The 23,894-nt window shown below is 43.1% G+C and overlaps 2 protein-coding genes across 2 annotated transcripts in view; one reads left to right on the forward strand and one right to left on the reverse strand.

Moving 5' to 3' along the window:
• Positions 1 to 1,947: 1,947 nt before the first annotated feature.
• Positions 1,948 to 6,865, reverse strand: CCNI2 (cyclin I family member 2). The gene is given in 6 exon segments (XM_087815894.1): positions 1,948 to 2,082; positions 2,717 to 2,947; positions 3,897 to 4,037; positions 5,328 to 5,402; positions 5,957 to 6,085; positions 6,533 to 6,865. Coding segments are annotated over 6 exon segments (1,044 nt in total).
• A 3,214-nt stretch (positions 6,866 to 10,079) lies between these two features.
• Positions 10,080 to 23,894, forward strand: part of KIF3A (kinesin family member 3A) — a 49,845-nt gene continuing 36,030 nt past the window's right edge. Inside the window, 4 exon segments of the mRNA XM_016197118.2 lie at positions 10,080 to 10,160; positions 12,769 to 13,042; positions 22,265 to 22,409; positions 22,552 to 22,636. Coding sequence (XP_016052604.2) covers positions 10,155 to 10,160; positions 12,769 to 13,042; positions 22,265 to 22,409; positions 22,552 to 22,636 — 510 coding nt within the window. The 5' untranslated portion in view covers positions 10,080 to 10,154.

A 23,894-nucleotide genomic window follows, 5' to 3' on the forward strand; every position in this document is an offset into this window, starting at 1 on the left:
GTCCTAAACCAATCCCTGTCCTGTGCCGGGGACAAAATGAAGATGGATTGTGTTCATGTTTTTCCCACCACAGTGATCCCCAGTCTCTGACCTGAGGCGGGATATGAGTTCTTATCTCAAAAGAAGGAAGGAAGGAAGGAAGGAAGGAAGGAGGGAGGGAGGGAGGGAGGGAGGGAGGGAAGGAAGGAAGGAAGGAAGGAAGGAAGGAAGGAAGGAAGGAAGGAAGGAAGGAAGGAAGGAAGGAAGGAAGGAAGGAAGGCTAGAGGAGAGTAGGATGGGACCCCAGCACAAGCTTGAACAGCATCAAAACTTTTTTTTTTTAAACTCACAAGTGGTACTTTGGCAATGCAGAATTTTGCTTCCCCAAAGAAGAGGAATTTTATTTACAGAAATATGGAGCCACAGGGTTGTCCCTTACTCTAATACTGGGCCTCACAGACCTACCTTCTCCTTTGAAATTCAGAGTTGGATTAGCTCTGGGGACCCAGCTTACAACCAGAGCTACCTAGCTAAGAATCCCAGATACCTCCCACCAGATCCCCAAAGTCAGAGACAGCTGAGCTGGTGTGGGCCCTCAGGATGAGCCCCCACCCCACCCACGACGGTGCCCACTGACAGTGGAGGGAAGGAGTTAGAGGACAGTCCTGGCCACTGGTGAGAGCTGTGGGCATGAGCTACACGCTGCCGTCAGCATCTCCATCTGTGCTGGACAAGAGGACAGCTTTGATAGAGCCCAGGAGATGGTATTCCAACTGTATCTGACTCAAGCAAGTCTAAATGCATGGTACACAATATATGTAAAATATGAATGAGACAGGGCTGCAGGGACTTAAAGTTCATTTTTACAAAAGCTCCAACAAGCAAATTTGTTTCAAGAAAAGGCTGGGGTTGGTAATGACGACAGTGCAGACACTATTACAGTATATCTGGCCTTGACCACTTTGCACCCAGGAGCAGATCCTACTCCCCATGGCTTGGCACGTTTACAAAAACTGTTCACATTGGAAAGACTTCACAAATCACCTCTAAATGTGTGGCTCAGTCATTCACTTCCCAGCACTATTTACACAGCTCCAGCTGGCATCTCTGCCAGCTGGACTCCACTGCTTAAAAAAATGGCTCTATAGTGTCATAGCTTTAGAGAGGCAGCTGGCTTCTCCCTCACAGCCATGCCAATCGCCGCCGCCTCCTACTTCCGGCAGCACGGTGGTTGGAACAGGCCCGGCCTCAGAACCTGCTCATCAACAAAAGCTCTCAGAGCTGCACCCCCCCATCCCAGGGGTCACACCTTGTAATATCCTTTAGCATAAAAATTTCTCTAGTTATTCCAATCAACTACTTTGCTTAAGAGTAACAAAGGAAAAATATTCTTAAAGCTTGATCAAATTACCGTACATGAAACAAAGCATACTTTATAATCCAGTCCTTGTAAAGAGAAGACCTAAGTCATGGCCAAATCAGGGTAATTGTAGCTGGAGGGTCTGTCCTGTTTTTGCAGTGGCAGGCAGGTTGGCTGGGGCCTGGAGTGCTGCACGTGTGCTTGACATACGCCTGGGAAGCTGGAAGGACCTGGCCAGCTGGGGTGGGTAGAGCAGTAAGACCTGGTCAGTCAAAACCAGCCTGGCCCTTCGGCCCTGAGCCAGGCCCTCCTCTGGCCTCATACTCCAGCTCCCTTGGGGGCTGACAGAGTCCTTGCTGGAGACAGAAAACCAAGCTGCAGTGGAAGCGTTCATTCACTCTCCCTGGGAAAAGGCCCAGGGGAAAGAAGGGAGCAGGGTCATGATCTTCTCTTACCTCTAGTGACCCTAACTTTCCTTTCTCTCCGTTATTTTCTTCTAAGGACCCAGGCATTTTTTCTCAGTTGTTCTTCTAGGGCTTTCTTCCTTTCTTGTTACAAGATCCACAAAGCCTAGAATTTAGAAGAGGCCAAGCAAGGAGAGGTTGCCATTATGCTCTGAAGGGCACTGGGGTAGGGGCACAGGCTGGCAGGTGAAAGAGAAAGTTGTGTGTGCAGGAGGACTGAACACTTCTCAGCTGCTGCCTGACCAGTATCCTGCAGGGGACCAACTGCTCAGTGCTGACCTGTAATTAGAACAGAGTGCTCACGCTTGGTGTAGAACTATTTTACATTCTAAGAAATGAGCAGCTGAGTGTCAACATGTTAGTTAGCACGGAGCAATTTCAGGAAGGGGTCCAATCGCAAAACTTAAGCACATTAACCTCACCACCTCGGGGACATCCATCTCCAATCTCAGTAAAACTGTCATGAGTCTAACTATGCATTCTATCCTACCCTGTCCATCCTGAGAGATTCTAACTCCCCAGTGCCTGGTGTCATCGATTCAGATAGAAAGTGAGAAGTTTGAAATTTATACTCCTCGGTATTAAGCTCTGGGCTGCTTCCTCCTAAACTGTACACATCCCTCCATCCTCTTGGCTATAAGGGCTGCCACTGAGATAAAGCTTCTCTCACTGTCAGAGAAACCCACCCAACTGGCCCAGTAAAAGGAACATGTGTCCCATACTCAAGTCCAGAGGGCATGCCAAGTGTGGAAAGCCTAGCCCTTTGGCAGACTCTTTACAGAGTCACCATGGCCAGAGCATCTTCTGGAGTCCACAAGGGCCAAGAAGGGCCATGGGTACCCTTTTGGGGACAGAGTGTGGCAGGTCAAGGAACAAAACTGAGAGCTTGGTCTGGGGCAAAGTTGATGTCTACCTGTGCTTTCTTTAGCAGATCAGATATAGGAGCACACCAGTCGGGCATGAGCCTCTCCAACTCTAAGGTGATGATGACCAAGGCCAGTGTGGAGCCCTTGAACTGCAGCAGTTGGTGGCCCGCCATACAGTGCTGCGGCTGCTTGGTCAGGGACGCGACGTGGAGGGAAGGATTCCTCTGAGGCAGCAGCTCCACCACGTGGGGCCAGCCTATGAACACCAGGGTGTGGAACTGGAGATTGTGGTTTTTAATGTTAGAACAGAAAACCCCATACTTTTCATATATCAATGACCAAAAGTGCAAACAATTTGAATTTCCATCAGGGAACATCAGATGTTGCCCAACCCCTTTCATTTCCATCCATGGCCCCACAGGGGCTTGAGGCTTAAATGCCCATTCTGTGGTCAAGCTGAGCTTCAACCTTGGAGAGAAAAGGCAGTCTGCTTTGTAACATGGCCATTAGAGGCCCAAAGTACCTAGATAACAATGTTTCAATTCTGAAAAATAGAAGCATGCTCTTCAAGATTAAGGCAGCAGAAAAGTTACTCTTATCTGCTTGACATGAGAAGAAACTCTGCAACTTGGCAACAGTGGCCAGTTTTTATAATGAAACAGCTCTTAGTGATATAATCTTCATGCTTCATAACAGACCAAAACCCCATGACATTTCCATATTGCATAATTTTGCCTTACTAACGGAATCATATCCTTAAGGATGACCATCATTCCCTAACTAAAACAAAAACCGACTAATATATTTTTTAAGTGCCAGATCAATATGGTCTAAAGCCTCAATAAGGATTGTGTGTAGGTGAATCAAGACAGCTAAGTGAATGTGTGTAAAGTGTAGCAAGAGCAGACAACTTTTTATGTACAGTATTCATAGAATGGAAAGTGAAATATTTTTGCAATGTGTATTTAAGAGAAACTCACCATAATAGTGCCGTCTAAAACTCTTTGTAAAGTTACTTTAATGTCCTTTAGAAGTGGGAGTCTGGTGGAACTGTGTTGGATTTAAGATATATTTTCAGTGTTCCCTATGTCATGAGCCTTGTGGGTCACCTTACTGTGGTGCATGTGCAAGGACGTGTGCACGCTTGTGCTTGGCCGTCCTTTGTCGTGAGCTGTTCCAAAGGCACAAATGAGTCTAGGGTAGACTCTGCAAACTCCTCGTACTTACTATGGTGAAGAAGTCCAGCGGCGTCCCAATATAGAGGTCCCAGTGCAGTTTGTCCAAAATAGCCAGCTCCATCCTCAGCAACTCATTCGGGGTTTAGCCAAAGCCACAGTGCTTTACGAAGTCCTTTATGTGTGGAATTAACTGTAAAAAGAAAATAAAGAGGCCAAAGCCCTGTATCATGTCCTGGTAGCTTTTGTTTTCTTATCCATGGGGGCTGGACATCCATGAGCATAAAAGAGTTGTCTTCAAGCGGCCTGCCACAGAAAATACTTCTGAAAGAAAAACCAGCCCAGATCTAGACTGTCAAGTCCCTAGGTAGTTGTTACAATGCGTAGTGAATGTCACATGGTCACCCTCTGCAAACAGCTTTTGATTCCCAGCTGCACTCCCGCTCAAACCCAAAGGTTCTTTGGAGACAGGGGCTATGCCATTTTCCCTGTTCAGCTGCAGGAATTCACCCGAAGTTTTCTAGGGCCTGTGGGCTCTACCCCTCCCTGTTTCTCAGCCCTACCATGATTACTTGTGGTAGAGAGAAAAAGTAGGCTTTTGTTTCCTGGTCTACACATTCCCTTTAGCCTTGATTTGATGCAGTTCAGTTTTGGAAAAATGATGACTTTTCCCCCAGAGGGACTAATAAGGCTTGTTTGTCTCTGAGTAAACATTCAAGTACCAAGTGTATTAAAGACTTGGTCCTACTTTTTTAGATAAAGTATTACTATAACCCCCAGAAATACTTCTTTTAAAGGTCATTTACTTGATTTTCAGTTGGACGAAAGCAACTTTTGGGGGCATAAATTATATGGTAATAAACAAGAGTTAAAAGCATTTTTATTGAAGGGTTGGAACTGGACACAAGTGACTTTTTCTGCCCCCTCAGGCCCTGAGATTAGTTAAGGGAGACCCTGTGGAAATGGCAGTGGTTCCACTATCCCCAAAGGGGAGGGAGGGAGGTCTGGGAGGGTATTGGGAGAGGATCTTCTGAACAGACGCCACAGTGAAACTTAGAAGTTCAAGCAAGCCTGAAGCACTTATGGAGGTTTCTCCTCCACCCCCTGCCCCTCTCCGGAAAGGGTCCCAGAGTCCCTGAGGACCAGTTTCATTGACACAGCCAAGTCTTGTAGTCTCAAGCACCTTTCTTAGATGGAGTTTCCAGGGATGGGCATTAGGCCACATGGTGTAGGAGGCCTTTTTTCTAACTTGACACAAGATCTATTTGCCAGGAGGTCAGGCCTCTGGGTTTGCTGGGCCAGGAGAATTCAGCTGTTCTACTTCTCCATCTGTGGGCTCCCTGAGTCTCACAAGCCTAAGGAAGGGACAGCAGAGGTTGTGGGAAGTTAATACCTTTTTCAAAACGCCCACCATCCCCAAATACACAGGAAACTTGGGTGTGCCCCCCAAAGCAGCCCGGAGTGCACTTCCAGAGGTGCATACCTCCTCTTGCTCCTTGACTTTTGCAGCAAGTCTCAAGGAAGTGATTGTGACCATGTGGACTAACCTCTCCTTTATCTGCGGTATGGAACAAACAACTGAGTAGAAGATGAGTACTGGAAACAAGCTGTAAAGCATTTGTGTGTGTTTTCTTTGAGAAATTAGGTTTCCTTTTTTAAAAGAAAAAAAAAAAAAGACCGACTGTATTCCTCCATAAATAAATTAGTGCCAGTTTTAGATTTGACCAGTGGAACCGCTGCTGATATCAAAACCACCGATGACTAGTCAGTAGTCCTTCCTTCCTTAGGGGACTGACTGGAGGGGTCCCTGTGACACCTTCTCAGGGAACACATAGTCCCACCCTGGCTCAGGCCAAGCTGGACAGGTCCAGACAAGCACACCCTGCCTTATCACACAGGAAGTCCTTTCCCAACGAGGTCATCTCAAGCTCCCCAAGTCCACCCCTGACCATCACAGGACACTAAGCCACGGGCACAGGGGTGGGATGTCCAGAGCTTCTGAGTCCAGCTCTACTTCCCCCAGCAAGTTCCTTAGTTCTGAGCACCTAAGTCGGGGAGCAGAGGCCAGTTTCCCCTCCACCACCCCTCTACCTCCCTCAGTAGGCTCCCTACCTTTGCTGACACCAGGAGGCGGCAGAAGATAGTGAGAGCCAGGCTGAAAGTGGCCCGGGAGAAGCGAAAGATGCTCTCCAGCCGCAGGAGCTGCAACGCGACTTCCTGGAAAGTGTCCCCGAGCTCCACCTGCTTGCAAGAGGGAGTAGGGACGGCAGGGAGGTAGCTGGTGGCCGGGCTCGGTTCACCAGAGGCGGGAGCCCCTGCTTAAGGCCAGCAGCCCCTTCACCTGAAGTCGCGGCGGGACGCAGCGCATCCCGGTCTCCCGGCGGCTCGGCCACGCGGCCCCCTCCCCGCGCCCCTTTTCCGCCCTAAGCAGAGCCCCCGACGCGCACAGGGCCTCTTCCCAAGCACCTACTCGAAGGGCGCCCCCCTCCGCCCTCCCCCCCGTACCCCCCCACCGCACCCCAGCGAGAGAACCGGGGAGCCCCGCCCAGTGCCTCGGGCGGGGATGCACCTGGGTTCACGTCCCGGCCTCCAGGGTGCGGTTCACCGGAGCGCGGGTGCAGGTCGGGAGCGCGCATGAGATGGGGGACGCAGGTGCCCCCGGGAGGGCCCCGTCCCGGGGACCGGTACCTGGGGGGGGGGCCTCGCGGCCCAGGGCCAGTTTCGGGCGGGCGTCCAGCGGGCGCGGGCCCGGGAGGCCCGCAGAGCCACAGGGCGGCCGCCGGCGCTGGGGGGCGCGGGGCCTGCAGCTCGCCGGGTCCGCGCAGCTCGCCGCACGCGTCTGCTCCCGTGCGGCGCGGGGAGCCCGGCGGCTCCGGGCTGGGCCGCCCCGGGGAACCTTCTCCGAGGCCGCGGGAGAAGTTGGTTAACGGCCCTTTCGTTCAGACGCCCGCCAGGACGCGGGACGGACGTTCCCTCCTCCGAGGCCGCGGGCTGCGGCGGGGACCGTGCGCCCGAGGCCATCCCGCGCGCAGGATCTCGAGCCTGGGAGCCGCTGGCCGCGGCTTTTTAAAACCCAGCGCCGGAGCTTCGGCGCCCGGCCGCCCCGGGGCGGGGTAGGCAGGCCCACCCAGCCTGTCCTGGAGCTGCCCGGAGCGTGGGCCCCCCGCCTGACGCTGGCTCCGGCGGGGAGGGACGCAGACCTGGGACACCACGCGACAGAGCGCGCAGGTGGGTGAGGGACCCTTGTCACCTGGCTCCCCTCGCACCCGGTGCGCTCTGCACCGCCCGCCTCTCTGCGGCCCCGTGCTGAGTCTCCAGCCCAAATGGGGCAGCTGGTGACCAGGCGGGCCCTGGAGAGGGACACGGGCCACTGACCCTGCCTCTCTCCCCAGGCAGGCTTGGGAGGAGTTCCGGACTCCCAGTGTGATCTCGTGCGCGCACTTGACCTCCCAGAGTCTCCACGACCGCTTCTCTCTCTAAAAAGAGCGACTATCTCCCTCACAAGACCGCTCATTGACGCTTACCATTTCCCCATTCAGCAGCACTTATTTGAGGCCTACAGTATCTTAGGCTCTGGGACGTAACAGTGAGTAAAATAGACATGAGCTTACATTCTAGTCAGGAAAGACACACAATAAACATGAGAAAAACACATGGAAGCCCCACAATTCCACTCCTAAATATATGCCCAACAGAAATGCATACATGTGCACAAAAGACACCTATTAATGTCCAGAGCAGCGCTATTTGTAATAGCCCCAAACTAGATACCGGCCAAAATGTTTGTCCATAGTTGAATAAGAGAAATTGTGGTCCATTCACACAATAGCCTGTCCATTCAGCCATAAAAAATATAATGACTGATATATGCTTCAATAGGGATGAAGTTTGAAAACATTATTTTAAGTGATAGGAGCCATTCACAAAAGGCCACATATTATATAATATCACTTACACAAAATGTCCAGAATAGGCAAGTTTATAGAGACAAAAAGTAGATTGGTATTTGCTCAGGGCTGGGATGTTGGTGAGGGGGCAGAGCAAGCAGGAGCGACTGCTGTGAGGAAAGAGTTTCTTTTTGGGGTGATGAAAATGTTTAAAGTTGATTGTGGTATTGTTGCACAATTCTATATACAGCAAAACCCATGGAGTTGTACAATTTAAATTGATGAATTGTATGATATGTGATTATATCTCAATAAAACTGGGTATATGTATACATAAAATATATATCATATGCATGGTATATCAGATGGTGTAAGTACTGTGGAAAAAGTAGGAAGGGGAGATAAGACTGGGGTTGAAGGCTGGAATTTTAAGTAGACCGTAGTAGGGCTCACTGAGAAGGCAATGTGTGAACAGAGACACTCTGAAGGAGGTGAGGAGTCAGGCAGATATCTAGGGGGAGAGCTGTCCAGGGCCTCGGTTTGGATCTGAGCTTTGTCACGGCCCATACATATGACCTTGGACAAGTTACTTACTGGCCTTGTGCATCAGTTTCTTTATCTGTAAAATATTTGTTCCTATATTCTTCTAAAACGACCAACAGTACCTATTTCAAAAGGTTATTATGTGACTTAAATTATTTTTTTAAAAGAAAGTAAAGCACTTAGAACACTAAATACACCCAGCCGGGCACGGCTCAGCGGTTGAGCGTCGACCTAGGATCCAGGTGATCAGGGTTCGATTCCCGGTCAGGGCACATGCCCGGGTTGTGGGCTCGACCAATGACTCATCATTGATGTTTCTATCTCTCTCCCTCTCCTTTCCTCTCTCTGAAATCAGTAAAGATATATTTAAAAAAAGAAAAAAAAAGAACACTAAATAAAATGCTTTATAGCTATTTTTATGAGCTCCTACTGCAAGTGCAAAAGCCCATGCATTCAAAGGTAGAAGCATACCTGTAATGCCATGAATCAAGGAAACCAGATGGGACTGGTGCAGAACACTGAGCAAGGGGGAAGACTGTAGGACATGAGAAGGTTTGCGACTTTTACTCTGTGAGATAGGAAATCATTGACAGGTTTTGAACAGAGAAAAGCTACTATCTGATTCATGTTTTAACATTATCACTCTGGCTCCTGTGTTGAAAACAGACTAAGCGGGCATAAGGATGCATGCAAGGAAAGCAGTTTCTGAGCTGTTATAGTAATATAGGTGAGAAATGGTGGTAGTGGTGAAAAGTTGTCAGATTCCGGTTCTACTTTGAAGATAGAGACAAGCTCTATTGAAAGATTGGATATTGACCCAAGCAATTGTCAGAATTCAGATTACATTTATTGTGATGAGGTAAGTTTTTTGGCATTTGGTGGGGGGGGGAGGGGGAGGGATGGGTACTGGGGGAGGGATGGAAATCAACCTTTCAACTTCGGACACGATACACTTGAAATGCCTATTACACAGCCAAGCGGAGTGGTGCTCAGGGGAGAGGTTCAAATAAGAAAGACAATAGATGCATCATTCATTTTTTTTTTTTAAATATGTTTTTATTGATTTTAGAGAGAGGAAGGGAGAGGGAGAGAGAAACATCAATGAGAGAGTCATTGATCGGCTGCCTCCTGCACGCCCCCTACTGGGGATCGAGCCCACATCCCAGGCATGTGCCCTGACTGGGAATCGAACTTCGATCTCCTGGATCCTAGGTCCATGCTCAACGACTGAGCCACACCAGACGGGCCATCATTCGTTTTTTCACACAAATTTATTGAAAACTCACCCTGTGCCAGGTCCTATTCTAGGTCCCTTTCTAGGTTTTGGAGATACTCCTGAGAATGTCCACAAAGCACCTCACGACCTCACTTTCTATGGCGAGAGGTCAAACAAGTCAGCAATCAAGCGCAGTAATGTACGTAAAGTCTTTAGCTTTCCAGATGGGGCACCATGTACACTCGTTATTTAAAAAAGAAATATTGGAGTATTGCAAGGGCAGAAGATGGGGCTTGCGATAGAAACGCCTCCTTTTCCCACCCCGCGGCAGCCAGATATCCCCACCCCCAAACCCGCCGGAGTTTTAGCGCAGCGCAATGGCAGCACTGCGCAGGCGCGGCCTCCGTCTGGCGTCCTAGGAGACGGACTCGGAAAGCTTCCGCGCAGGCGTAATTCAAGAGGCCAAGGAAGCCTGAGGCCGGGGGATGGGGCGGGGCGAGCTCGGAGTGCGCCTGCGCACAGCGCCCTCTCGTCCCGAAGAGCCGCAGTCTCGAGAGCGGCAAGGCGGTTTCTCAGTTATCTTTGGCCAGCGTCTCCCGCGAACCCGGCGTCGTTGGACTGCACCCTGGGCGGGGACGTCCGCCGGGCACGGGAGGGAGCCACGATGCCGGTGAGGAGAGTAGCTCAGCCGCTCTCGTGCCTCTTCATCTCAGCGGCCTGGCCCGGGGGCGCGGCCGTTGCCATGGAGGCGCGGAGCAGGCCGGCGAGCGGCCTGGGTGGGGCGGGGCAGGGCCTGGCCCTGCAGTCGGTGCGGTAGGCGAGCCTGGCGGGTGGGCCTGGGGCGCGGGAGCGGCGGGCTGGCCTTGGGAGGGACCGGGGCAAGCTCTGCCACCGTCGTCGCCGCTGCATCCCGCAGAGCGCCGCCTGATGGAAAGGCGCTGTGCCCGAGGATGCGCGCTCGCTTTCGGCCCTGCCCACTGGGCTGGGCGTCTGCGGGCGGCCTCCGAGGGTCGGTTTTGGATGCTCCGCGCGCGCAGCACCTCGAGGCGGCGGAGCCAGGCGCCGGAAGGCAGCAGAGCGAGGGCCGCCTGCCCCTACTCCAGGCCCCTTCCTCGAGCTGTCATTTCTCTTGTGTCGCCTTAGCTTACAGTGCAAGAATGTAACCCGTAGGTGTCTTTGTGTGTTAGGGGGTGGGGAGTGGGTGGTGGTATGTTGTCTTGTGCGCTTAGTAAAGGGGTGACCGTAGTCCAGCATAGGGCCATGGAGAACACCTGAGCTGTGGCCTGTTATTTGCTTGTTAGGAGGCCTTCGACAATTATTTACTCTTTCTGGGCCCTTAGTTTCCACATAATTTAACTTTTCCTCATGGGGTTGTTATCAGGATGAAATAGGATACTGCTCAGGAGAATTAAAGGACAGTGCTTGACACTTAGCATTAAATTACTCAATATTTGTTCCTTGTCGCTGCTTTCAAATTGTTTATTAATTCATTCAACAAATATTGGGCACCAACTACATGTTGGTCACTGGAGATACAATACTGAGCAAAACCTCCTGGTTCTTGAACTTGGGAAGAGAGAAGCTTGCCTTCTTGGGTGGAGGTGAAAACCACACATGTTTACAGAGACAAGACACTTAACAATAATAAAGTCAGTTGGTGGCATACAATAGATAGAAGTAGATTCTGGTTGATTGTAAAGTGTTGCCATGTAGGACTGCTGGCTTACAGATGCCAGGTCATCTATTTTTTCAAAAGAATCTGAAATTGTTATTTTGTGAAATTTTTCAATTTTAGCAACAAATTCAAGATTTTTAAATACTGTGAGCCAAACAAAGGACATCTGTGGGTTGAATTCAGCCCCTTGACTACCTATTTTCAACCTCTGGTGTAGACCGAAAGATGTTAAATAATGAGCAATCAAAAGTGGAATTGTAAGCAGATGTAGAAGGAGTGAGAAGGGTACTTTCAGGGCCTTTACAGGCACACCTTATTTTATTGCTCTTTGCTTTATTGCGCTTCACAGATGTTTTGTTTTTTACAAATTGAAGGCAAGGCCTTATACCAGCAAAAAGATTATGACTCTATTGCAGTACTCTCTTTTTTACATTACTCAATTTATTATTGTGATGTGGAACCGAACCTGCAGTATTCTGAGGTATGCCTGTACAAGGATTTGACCTACTCAGGGAAGTCTGCCCAGATGAAGTGGCTGTTGAGCTGATATCTGCAGAATAAATGAAGAGGAGAGCAAGGAATGTTCCAGACAGAAGGAACAACACATAAGAAGGCCTGTGGTGAGAAGGATCATGGTGACAAAAAAGGGCCTAAAAGAAAGCCAGTGTGGCTGTGGCTAAGGAAGCCAAGCAGAATAACTTGTGAAATAAGACAGAAGTAGACATGGGCCAGAGCCAGATCTGACCTTAAGGATTTTGATTTTTATCCTAAGATCTGTGGGAAACTATTGAAGAGCTTTACGTAGGGGAGTGACATAATTAGATTTATGTTAAAGCTGACTGCCATGTAGAGAACAGACTGTAGTGGAACCTAATTGGATGCAGGAGTATAGTTAAGAGTCTCTTATAATCCAAGATGAAATAATGGTGGCTTAGACTAAGGTGGTGAAAGTAGAAAGATGGAGAGAAGTATATTGTATTGATATAATCTGTTCCTTGTCAATGACAGTGGCTTGTGGTTCTCTAATGCTTGGAAGAGTATCTGAAACAGTAGTAATACCTAAACATTTTTCTCTGCTGCCATTGGACTTCCCTTCTGTCTTGCATTTGTTTTTGTCTTTTATAAAGAAGATAGATTATATATGGATGTATTATATGATGAAAAACTCTGTTAATTCATTATAAAAAATAAGTCTCAGGAGAACACAGAACTTATTACTTACTATATTCTTGATTAAAGTTGTTAATTATGTTCACATGTGTTTTCCTACAGGTAGGAAACTCAGGAAGTCTGAGACTTTCGTGCAGAATGACAATAATATACTGATTAATTTTAGCTTGAATAGCATTTACTATAAATGTAAATTAAATTTCCCTCCCCTCATTTGTACTGTAAAAGAAACTTTTCTTTTTTTATATATCTTTTAGTAAGCTTTTTCGATGTAGTTGTAAGGTCTTTAATTGCATTTAACAGATATTTTTGGAGTACTTTATATGTGCAAGGCACTGAGATGGCAAAGTAACTTTTTTCAAATTTTACATTTAATCTGTTGAAGGTAAAAGTTAATGTTCTTTTCATTATTTGTAAATATTTTCTCCACCAGATCAATAAATCAGAGAAGCCAGAAAGCTGTGATAATGTGAAGGTGGTTGTTAGGTGCCGACCCCTCAATGAGAGAGAGAAGTCCATGTGCTACAAACAGGCTGTCAGTGTGGATGAGATGAGGGGAACTATCACTGTACATAAGACTGATTCTTCCAATGAACCTCCAAAGACATTTACTTTTGATACAGTTTTTGGACCAGAGAGTAAACAACTTGATGTTTATAACTTAACTGCAAGACCTATTATTGATTCTGTTCTTGAAGGCTACAATGGTGAGTACTTTATATAGTTCACTTTTTTAAAAAACAACTTTATCGAGATATTATTAGTACCCCTTAAATTCGCCCATTGCAATTATAGTTTGATGAGTTGTAGTAAATACATACAGTTGTGAAACTATCACCACAATTCAGTTTATCACCCCAAAAAGTTCCTTTATGTCCATTTGCAGTCCCACTGCCAGGTAGCAGTTGACCTGCTTTCTGTTTATGATTTCAACTTTACTCAGAATTTCATATAAATCAAATCATACACTATCTCACCTTTCTTATTTGTTTTCTTTTACTTAGCATAATGTTTTAGCGGGTCATTCATGTTGTAGCATCTATCAGTAGTTTGTTCCTTTTTATTGCTGAGTTGTATTTCATTGTATGAATGTACCACCTTTTATCATCTTCGATGGATATCTGGATTGCTCCAATTTTTTGGCTACTATAAAAAATGCTGCTACGAACATTCTGTTTAAGTCTTTGTACAGATACGTTTTAAGGTTTCTCTTGGGTAGATACCTAGGAGTGGAATTGCTAGGTCATATGGTCAATGTGTGTTTATTTTTTATTTATGAAGTCTGTATTATAATTAATTGGGAGAGTAGATAGCAACTTATTTAGCCATTTTTCCCCATTTTAAAATAATTTTTAATTTTTCAATGACAGTTGGCATACATTATTATGTTAGTTTCAGATGAAAACCCCAGTAATTAGACACTACATAACTTACTAAGTGATCACCCCCATAAATCTGCCATTGTACCCATTGACACCATACATAGTTATTAGAACATTATTGACTATATTCCCTATGCTGTATTTTACATCCCCATGACTATATGTAACAACCAATTTGTACTTCTTAATCCCTTCACCTTTTTCACCTATTCCCTCAACCCCCCTCCTATCTGGTAACTGTCAAAATGTTCTCTGTATCTAAGAGTCTGTTTCTGTTCTGCTTGTTTGTTTATTTTGTTTTTTAGATTAAATTGTTGATAGGTATGTATTTATTGCTCATATATTTTTTATCTTTTTTCTTCTTAAAGAAGACCCTTTAATATTTCATATACTATTGGTTTGGTAGTGATGAACTCCTTTAGCTTTTTCTTGTCTGAGAAGCTCTTTATCTGTCCTTCAAATCTAAATGATAGCTTTGCTGGTTAGAGTAATCTTGGTTGTAGGTTTTTGCTTTTCATCACTGAATATTTCTTGCCAATCCCTTCTGGCCTGTTTCTGTTGAGAAATCAGCTGACAGTCTTATGAGAGCTCCCTTGTAAGTCACTAATTGCTTTTCTCTTGCTGCTTTTAAGATTCTCTCTTTGTCTTTAATATTTGGCATTTTAATTATGATGTGTCTTGATGTTCGTCTTGTTTGGGACTCTGCACTTCCTGGACTTGTATGTCTATTTTTTTATCAGGTTAGGGAAGTTTTCTGTCATTTTTTCAAATAGGTTTTCAATTTATTGCTTTCTCTCTTCTTTTTTCAGCACCCCCATGATATGAATGTTGGTAGGCTTGAAGTTGTCCCAGGGACTCCTTACACTATCCTCATTCTTTTTTTTTTTTCTCTTTTCTGATCAGGTGTTTTTTGCTTTCTTATATTCCAGATCACTTATTTGATTCTTGGCTTCATCTACTCTACTGTTGATTCCATGTAAATTATTCTTCATATAAGTTAGTGAATCCTTCATTTCTGACTGGTGCTTTTTTATGCTCTTGAGGTTCTCATTAAGTTCATTGAGCATCCTTATAACCAGTGTTTTGAACTCTGCATCTAGTAGATTGCTTGTCTTGTTTTGTTCAGTTCTCTTTTTTGTGTTTTGTTCTGTTCTTTCATGTGGGATGTGTTGCTTTGTCTCCTCATTTTGGCAGCCTGTGTTTGTTTTTATGTATTAGGTAGAACTGCTACATCTCCCAGGCTTGGTAGAGTGACCTAATGTAGTAGGTGTTCTGTTGGGTTCAGTGGCACAGCCTTCCTGATCACCCAAGCTGGGCACTTGAGGTATGCCCCCTGTGTGGGCTGTGTATACCCTCCTCTTGTAGTTGAGTGTCAATTGCTGTTGGCACATCAATAGGAGGAATTTATCCCCAGGTCAATCAGGTGCAAGGACTGGCTGCGACCACCTTCCTCCAACCTTCCACTGCCGACCACCAATGGCCAATCACCAACCTCTGACCATGACCACAGTGGAGATTCAGCTGTGCAGGGGCCCACCCTACAGAGCAGGATTTACTTCAGTGGGGCTCTGGTGCCCACTGAGTCCACCCCTTGAGTGTGTTGCTTGTGAGGGTGGTTGGCTAGCGGTGCTTCAATGTGATCCAAAGCTGTCCACCAGGTGCTCTGGCTCTGAGGCCTCCCGGGACATACAAGATCAGCTGCTGCCTAGGTTTTGCCCAGGGCCACCCTGCCTGAGCTACATAGTGATCTGCAGGTGGCTGCTACTTGTACTGGGCTTGGAGGTGCTCAGGCAAGGCCAACCTGTGAACCAAGGCCAGCTGCTTCTAGTGCTGGGCCTGGGGCCACTTAGAGAGAGGTATGGGGTGCACTGAGGCCAGATGCTGCTTGTTTGAGGGATTTTAGGGAAATCTGAAGCATGAACTTTTCATATGGAAAAGCCACTGGAATCAGCTTGGGTGGGGCCAAAAGTTGGGTGGGGTGGGGCCTCAGGGAATCAGAGTGCAGCAAACAGTGTGAGCCAGGTTGATGGAGTCTCAGGTACGGTGCCCTCCTGCCTGCTCTGTGTGGGAGAGGCTCGTTAAAGGAACAATGGCCTCTGCCAGAACCTCTCTCTGGGAGAAAGCTGCCCCTTCAGCTTTCACCCTGATGCAGGACAATTCAGTTTCTCCCTGTATGTCTCTGGTTCCTTTTTAGCTTTCTCTGTGCTGGCTCAGAGGGAGTTTGAGTAAGTCCCTGTACAGGCTGTTTAAAAGGTATTGCCTGGGACTCCAGCAGCCTCCATCTCACGCAGCCTCAATCCCCACTGGTTTTTACAGCCAGAAGTTGTGGGGACTTCTCTTCCTGGTTCTGGAACCCTGGATTGGGGGCGTGATGTGTGGGGCTGGGACCCCTTGCTTCTCAGGGGTTCCTCTGCAGCAGAGATATCCCTCCTGATTTTTATCTGCCACACATGGGCATGGGATGAGCACGTTCAGTATCTCTGCACCTCCTACCAGTCTGGATGTGGCTGCTTTTTTAATTTCCTAGTTGTAGGACTTCCATTTGGCCAGGTTTCAGGTGGTTCTGAACAATGATGGCTCTGTAGTTTAGTTATAATTTTAATGTGGTTATAGGAGGAGGCGAGTACTGTGTTTACATATGCTGCCATCTTGCATGGAAGTTGTGTATGTTTATCTTTTGAAGAAACTGCCAAACTTCCCCACGGTGGTGACTAGACTACCTTTCCCCCCACCAGCATTGTATGAGGGTTCCCAATTTCTTCACATTCTTGCCAACACTTAGGTTATCAATCTTTTAAAATTATAGCCATTCTAGAGTATCCGTAGTGGTATCTCATTGTTTTAACTTGTAGTATGTCCCTAATGACTAACAATGTTGAGTACAGTTGACTCTTGAACAGTGGAGGGGTTAAGGGCATCAACCTCTCACATAGTTTAAAAATCTGCATATAACTCTAACATATTAGTTATTTATATATCTTCTTTGGTGAATATCTCTTAAAAATATTTTACCCATTTTTAAAATTGGTTGCTGGTCTTATTATTGAGTTCTATTCTTTCTATATTCTGGATTCAAATATTTTGAAAATATTTTCTCCCAGCCAGTGGTATGTCTTTTCATTCTCTTAATGGTGTTTTTTGAAGAGAAAAAGTTTGGAATTTTGATTAAGTCCAATTCATAAATTTTTTCTTTTATCATCTTACTTTTGGTCATAACTAAGAAACTTTTGCCAAACCCAAGACCACAAAGATTTTCTCCTGTGTTTTTTTTTAAATTTAAATTTTATTTTTTAATTACAGTTTACATTCAGTATTATTTTGCATTAGTTTCAAGTGTACAGCATAGTGGTTAGACAGTCCTATATTTTACAAAGTGTTCTCCCTGATATTTCCAGTACTCACCTGGTACTATGCATAGTTATAATGTTACTGATTATATTCCCTATGTTGTACAAAATTTCATCACTTTTGAGAGGCAATAATGAGAATTTGTTAATTAAGTTATCTCTTAAGTTACTCCTCTGTGGCCTGCTAAAAAATTTCAGTTTGTCTTTGTAGTTGAAGATGTGGCATGGAAAAAAGAAAATACCCAAACTTTTTCATTTTGAATGGGTTATAGGCTACATAAAACAATTTTTGCTTGAATAGACATTCTATTGAATATGTAAATCTTACAGTAAATATTTGACAACATTCTTTCAAAAAATATTTTTTACTGTTCATGGTACTTGAGGACACAGCAGTCATCAAGAAGCTTAGATTCTAATGGGGCAGATAATAAGATAAAAAATAGCCCAGCCTGGCGTGGCTCAGCGGTTGAGCATCGACCTAGGATCCAAGGAGATCGGGGTTCGACTCCCGGTCAGGGCACATGCCCGGGTTGCGAGCTGCAGCCAATCGATGACTCTCTCATCATTGATGTTTCTATCTCTCTCTCTCCCTTCCTCTCTCTGAAATCAATAAAGATATATTTAAAAAAATAAATAAATAAATTGTATTGTATGACAGCTAATAAGTGCAAAAGGGAAGAATAAAGAGGGATGGGGATAGGAAGTTTGGGGAAGAATTTAAAATTTTAGATTGGGTGGCTAAGGACATTCTCTTAAGAAAGTGCCATAAAAGCAGAGCCCTGAAGAAGGAATCTACCCATGTGGATAGCTGAGAGAAACTCATGCTAAGCAGGGGAACAAACAAGCACAAAGCCCTATAAGAAGAACTGTGCCTGGTGTGTTCTAGGAATGAGAAGAGGCCAGAGGAGCTGGCATCAGGTGACACAAATCCAAGTGCATTAGACTAGATCAGAGTAGTAAATGGGCAGAACAGCTCATGTGGGTGTTGTAGGCCAGAGAAAGGACCTTGGCCCTTCCTTCCATGTGAGTGAAATTCTCCTGTGTTTTTATCTAGAAGTTGTAAACATTTTAGGTCTTACATTTAGGCCTGTCACCCACTTTGAGTTCATTTTTATATGTGAGGTAAAGTAAGGGTTTAGTTTGTTCTTATTTTTTCTTCTTGCCTATGGATATCCAGTTGTTTCAGCACCATTTATTCTTTCCTTTGGCATTGGTGCCTTTGATAAAAATTAACGGACCACAGTGTGTGGGCTTATTTCTGGATTATCTATTCTATTCTGTGTCTATCCTGTTTTGATTACTGTAGCTTAATAATATGTTTTGAAACTAGGTAGTATATGGTCTCTAACTTTGTTACTCTTTTTCAAAATTATTTTGGCTTTTCTGGGGTCCTTTGCATTTTCATATAAATTTTAGGATCACCATGTCAATTTCCACCAAAATAACCTGGGACTTTGTTTAATTGTTATTCTGACAATGTTGGTCTTCCAGTCTGGGAACATGATATATCTATCTACACACTTACTATGTTTTATTTAGTTTCTCACATCAGTATTTTTATGGTTTTGTTGTACAGATTTTGTACTAATTTTCATAAATTTATTTTTAAGTATTTTTGATGCTTTTGTGAATAGAACTGTTTTTATAATTTCAAAATGAAATTATAGTGTACAAGTCAGGGTTTTAGTACATTCATAGTGTTATGCAACTATTACCATTATCTGTTTCTAGAACATTTCTTTCACCCCCAAAAGAAACTTTGTACCCGTATTAGTAGTTATATACAATTCTGCTCTCTCCTACTCTGGCAACTACTTACTTACTTTCTGTGTGTATGAGTTTGTCTGTTCTGGGCATTTCATATAAATAGAATCATATGCTATATAGTCTTTTGTGTCTGGCTACTTAGCATGTTTTCAGTGTTCATCCTTGTATATATCAGTACTTCATTCTTTTTCATGGCAAAATAACATTCCATTGTATGGGTATAGTATATTTCATTTATTCATTTATCAGTTGAACAATTATTTCCATTTTTTGGCTATTATTAATAATGTTACTGTGAACATTCTTGTACAAGGTTTTGTGTGAACATATTTTCAGTTCTCTTATGTATATACTACTTGGGAGTGGAATTGCTGGGTCAAAAGGTTAAATGCCGGACTTTTCCACAGTGGCTGCACCATTTTTATATTCCCACCAGCAATGTATGAGGTTCCTAATTTCTCCTTATCTTTGCCAAAACGTATTGTCTTTTTTATTATAGCCATCCTAAGTGGTATCTCATTGTATTTTGCAGTTGATTTTTGAAAAACTGTTGTATCCTGCAACCTTACTAAACTTGCTTATTATTTCTAGTAGGCTATTATTCTTCTTCTTCTTATTGGTAAATTCCTTAGGATTTTCTACAGACACAAGAGCATGTTGTCTGCAAATAAAGATAGTTCAACTAATTTATTTCTTTCCTATTCTTTTGTTACCTGAATTATACCGTAGTTGCATAATTTCTTTCTGTTACCTGAATTGCAATGGCTAGAACCTCCAGTACAATGTTGCATAGAAGTGGTGATAGTGGACATTTCTGTATTGTTCCTGATCTTAGGGAGAAAGCATTTACTGTTTTACCAGTAAGTATGATGTTATCTGTAGATTTTTCATAGACATCCTTTATCAGATTGAGGATGTTTCACTCTGTTCTTAGTTTGCTGAGAGTTTTTTCAGAAATGTCAAATTTTTGTCAAATGCAGTTTTTTCTGCATCTATTAAAATTTTGTTTTTTAAAGTTTGTTAATATGGTCAATTGCATTGATTGATTTTTAAATATGAAACCAGCCATGCCACTTGGTCATTGTGTATTATCCTTTTGTATGTTGTTAGATTTGATTCGCTAAAATTTTGTTTAAACTTTTTGCATCTCTGTTTATGAGGGACATAAATATATAGTTTTCTTGTAATGTCTTTATGGTTTTGTTATCAGGATAGTACTAGTTTCATAGAATGAGTTGGGAAATATCCCCCTCTTTTTAATTATCTGGAAAGTTTTGTCTAGAATTAGTATTATATCTTCCCTAAGAATTCACCAGTGAAGTAAAGTGGCCTTGAGTTTTTTGTTTCATTTTATTTGTGGAAAGGTTTTTAACTATAGGTTCGTTTTCTTTAATAGATACGTTTAATGTGATTATATGGGTCAGTGTAAATCTGTCATCTTTTTTTGTCCCCTTTGTTCTTTGTTCTCCTTTTACTCTTTTTATGCTTTCTTTTGGATTAATCAAGTATTTTTATTATTCCATTCTCTCTTCCCTGTTGGCTCATAGAAGTACATCTTTGTTTTATTTTGGTGGTTGATTTAAGGTTATAGTTTAAATCTTTAATATATCACATTTTACCTTCAGATGATCTACAACTTTATGTATAGTATAGATATTTCACACTGTACTTCCATTCTGTCCTCCCACGCTCTGTGCTCTTATTGCCACATATTTTACTTCTCCATATTATAAACTCCAAACCACATTGTTACTATATTTGTTTAAATCATCAGTTACCTTTTAAAGAGATTTAAATAATAATAAGAAAATCTCATATACTTATTTACCCATGTAGTGACCATTTCTGGTACTTCATTGCTTTATGTGGATTCATATTTCCATCTAGTATCATTTTTCTTCTGTAGTGCAAAACTTCCTTTAACATTTCTTAGAGTGGGTGGTCTTCTGGTGACGAATTCTTCCAGAGTTTATAGTCTAAAAAAGTATTCATGTTGCCTTGTTTTTGAAACTGAGTATAGGATTCTAGGTTCATAGTTTTTTCTTTTAATACTTTTGGTTGCTTTTGACTTTTTTTCTTTATCACTGGTGTTGAGCAATTTGATTATCATGTGCGTTGGTGTGTTTTTCTTCATGTTTCTGTGCTTACAGTTCATTAAGCTTCTTGGGTCTGTGTGTTTGTAGTTTTCATCAAGTTTGGAGAAATTTCAGGTATTATTTCTTAAAATATTTTTTCTGTCCCCTCTCTCTACTTTTTGGGGGACTACATCAATGTATATATTAGACTACTTGAAATTGTCCCACAGCTCATTGATTTTTTAAAAAAAATTTTCTCTGTTTAATTTTTTTTTTTTAGTATATCTTTATTGATTTCAGAGACAGGAAGGGAGAGGGAGAGAGAAGAGAGAGAGAGATAGAAACATCAATGATGAGAGAGTTGTCATTGATCAGCTGCCTCCTGCACGCCCCTGACTGGGGATCGAGCCCAAAACCGGGGCGTGTGCCCTGACCGGGAATCGAACCCCGATCTCCTGGGTCCTAGGTCAATGCTCAACTGCTGAGCCATGCCCAGTCGGGCTCTGTTTCATTTTTGATGTTTTTTTGTATGTTTTCTTTGTGATCTTTTCTTCTGCAATGTCTATTCTACCATTAACCCCGTCTATTGTATTTTTCATCTCACACTTTGTAGTTTTCATCTCTAGAAGTTTGATTTTGGTCTTTGTTATATCTTCTAGCCAAGTTCCTCTAAACTTCCATCCAGAGTTTCCACTGAACTTTTTAACATATAGAATACAGTTTTTATAACTGTCTTAATGTCCTTGTCTGCTAATTCTAACATTTATGTCAGTTCCGAGTTCGTTTTGATTGGTTGATTGATTTCTTCATAATGAGTCATATTTTCTGCTTTTTTGCAAGCGTGGCAATTTTTTGTTGGATTCCAGACAGTGTGAATTTTACTTTGTGTCTTGGATACTTTTTCATTCCTATAAATATTTCTGAGCTTTGTTCTGGGATGTAGTTACTTTAGGATTATGAAGAAGACAGCTACTGTTCACTTGTATTCTACCAGGCATCGTGTTGGTCTCATGAAGTAAAGTGTGTCATTTGGTTCTGAGTAGTTAAATTTTTATTCCCATTTTACCTTTGAGGAGACAATCTTTGGGTAGAAACATGTTTAAGGTCAAATGGATAAAAAGTGGCAGATATGTGATTCACACTAAGGTCTTTAGGAATACCCCATTAACTCTAGTACTTTAATAGTGCTTTGCTCATGTGGCACAGAGTACATATTGTAATTGTTGATAATAAAGGTGAAATTTGTAGTAGAATTCAGGGAAGAAATTGCATCACAGAGTCAAAGGAATTAATTTTAAGAGCTATTGTTTTGTAGCATTGGACTCTAAAAAGAAATTGATTCTCTTCATTTTCAGGGACTATTTTTGCATATGGACAAACTGGAACAGGCAAAACTTTTACCATGGAAGGCGTTCGAGCTGTTCCTGAACTTAGAGGAATCATTCCAAATTCATTTGCTCACATATTTGGTCATATTGCAAAAGCAGAGGGTGATACAAGGTAAAATCTTTTATTTTCTAATATTTAGAAGTACAAACATAAGAAAGGCATATATAAGTACAAATTTTATAAGCACATTTTAAAACTGTTCTTATAAATATTTCACTGTTTTATGTTTTTAAAAGTGATGTTTTATTGATAGATTTTTGGTTCGAGTGTCTTATTTGGAAATATATAATGAAGAAGTTCGTGACCTTTTGGGCAAGGATCAGACACAGAGGTTAGAGGTAAGGATAATTGAAATTGGAGTACTTTCCAAAGCAATATAATGCTTACTAAACTAAGGTCCTTTTTGTACAAAAGATAGTTTTAATATTTAACTTATTTTTGACCAGGTAATATGATCACATGGTTCAAAAAGAAAAAATACTGTGAAAATTCATGCATCCAAGTCTTGTTCCTACTGCATCTACCCCACTTCTCCCCACCCTAAAGATAATTACTTTCAGTGTCCTTTTAGTGTTTCTATGTAAATACAGATAAATACTATTTTATTTTTACTCCAAAGGTAGCATACGATATACATGGATCTGCATGATCACACGCAGTTAAGTTGTAAGAAATAATACAGAGATTACTGTTTACACAGATGTACTCTTTACACAGTTTTCCCCCATGTTAACATTTTACAAAGCTGTAGTATAGTATCACAACCATGATACTGACATTGATATTGACAATCTACAGATCTTATTCAGATGCCCTCAGTTTTTCTTGTACTTTTTTTGTGTTCTATATTATTTTGGCACATGTGTAGATTGGTATGCCCATCACCACATCAAGATACTAACACAGTTTCATCACAAAGATGCCTTTTGTTGCCCTTTCATAACCACATCCAGAGTTCTCCCTCTGTCCCCATCCCTAAGCCCTGGCAACCCCTAATCTGCTTTCCAATTCTAAAACATTCCAATTCTTGAAACATTCATTTCAAGAATGTTATGTAAATATAACCATACAATATATAACCTTTTGGGATTGGCTTTTTTAACTTGGTATAACTTCCTGGAGATTCATTCAAGTTGTTGAATGTACTGATAGTTCATTCCTTTTTATTGCTAAGTAGCATTGCATGGCATATAGATACACCTCAGTTTGTTTAACTATTCACCTGTTGAAGGACATCCAGGCTGTTTACAGTCTTCGGCTATGATGAATAAAGCAACTGTGAACATTTACACAGAGATTTTTATGCAAGTGTAAGTTTTTATTCTCTGGTATGACTTCCCAAGAGTACTCCAGAATTTATTTTAAGTCAGAATTTTTTTTTTTTTTAATTTATCTTTATTGTTGAAAGTATTACAGGTGTCCCATATTTTTCCCCCCAATTGACCCCCTCCATCTCGTTCCCACCCCCTCCCCAGGCCTTCACCCTGTCATTGTGTCCATGGGTTATGCATATATGCATATAACTTCTTTGGTTAATCTCTTCCTTCTCCATCCCCCTTCCGTCTGAAATATGATCGTCTGTTACATGCGTCAGTG

Source organism: Miniopterus natalensis, chromosome 4 (assembly GCF_054644295.1).
Source record: "Miniopterus natalensis isolate mMinNat1 chromosome 4, mMinNat1.hap1, whole genome shotgun sequence".
Classification (NCBI taxonomy): Eukaryota; Metazoa; Chordata; class Mammalia; order Chiroptera; family Miniopteridae; genus Miniopterus; species Miniopterus natalensis.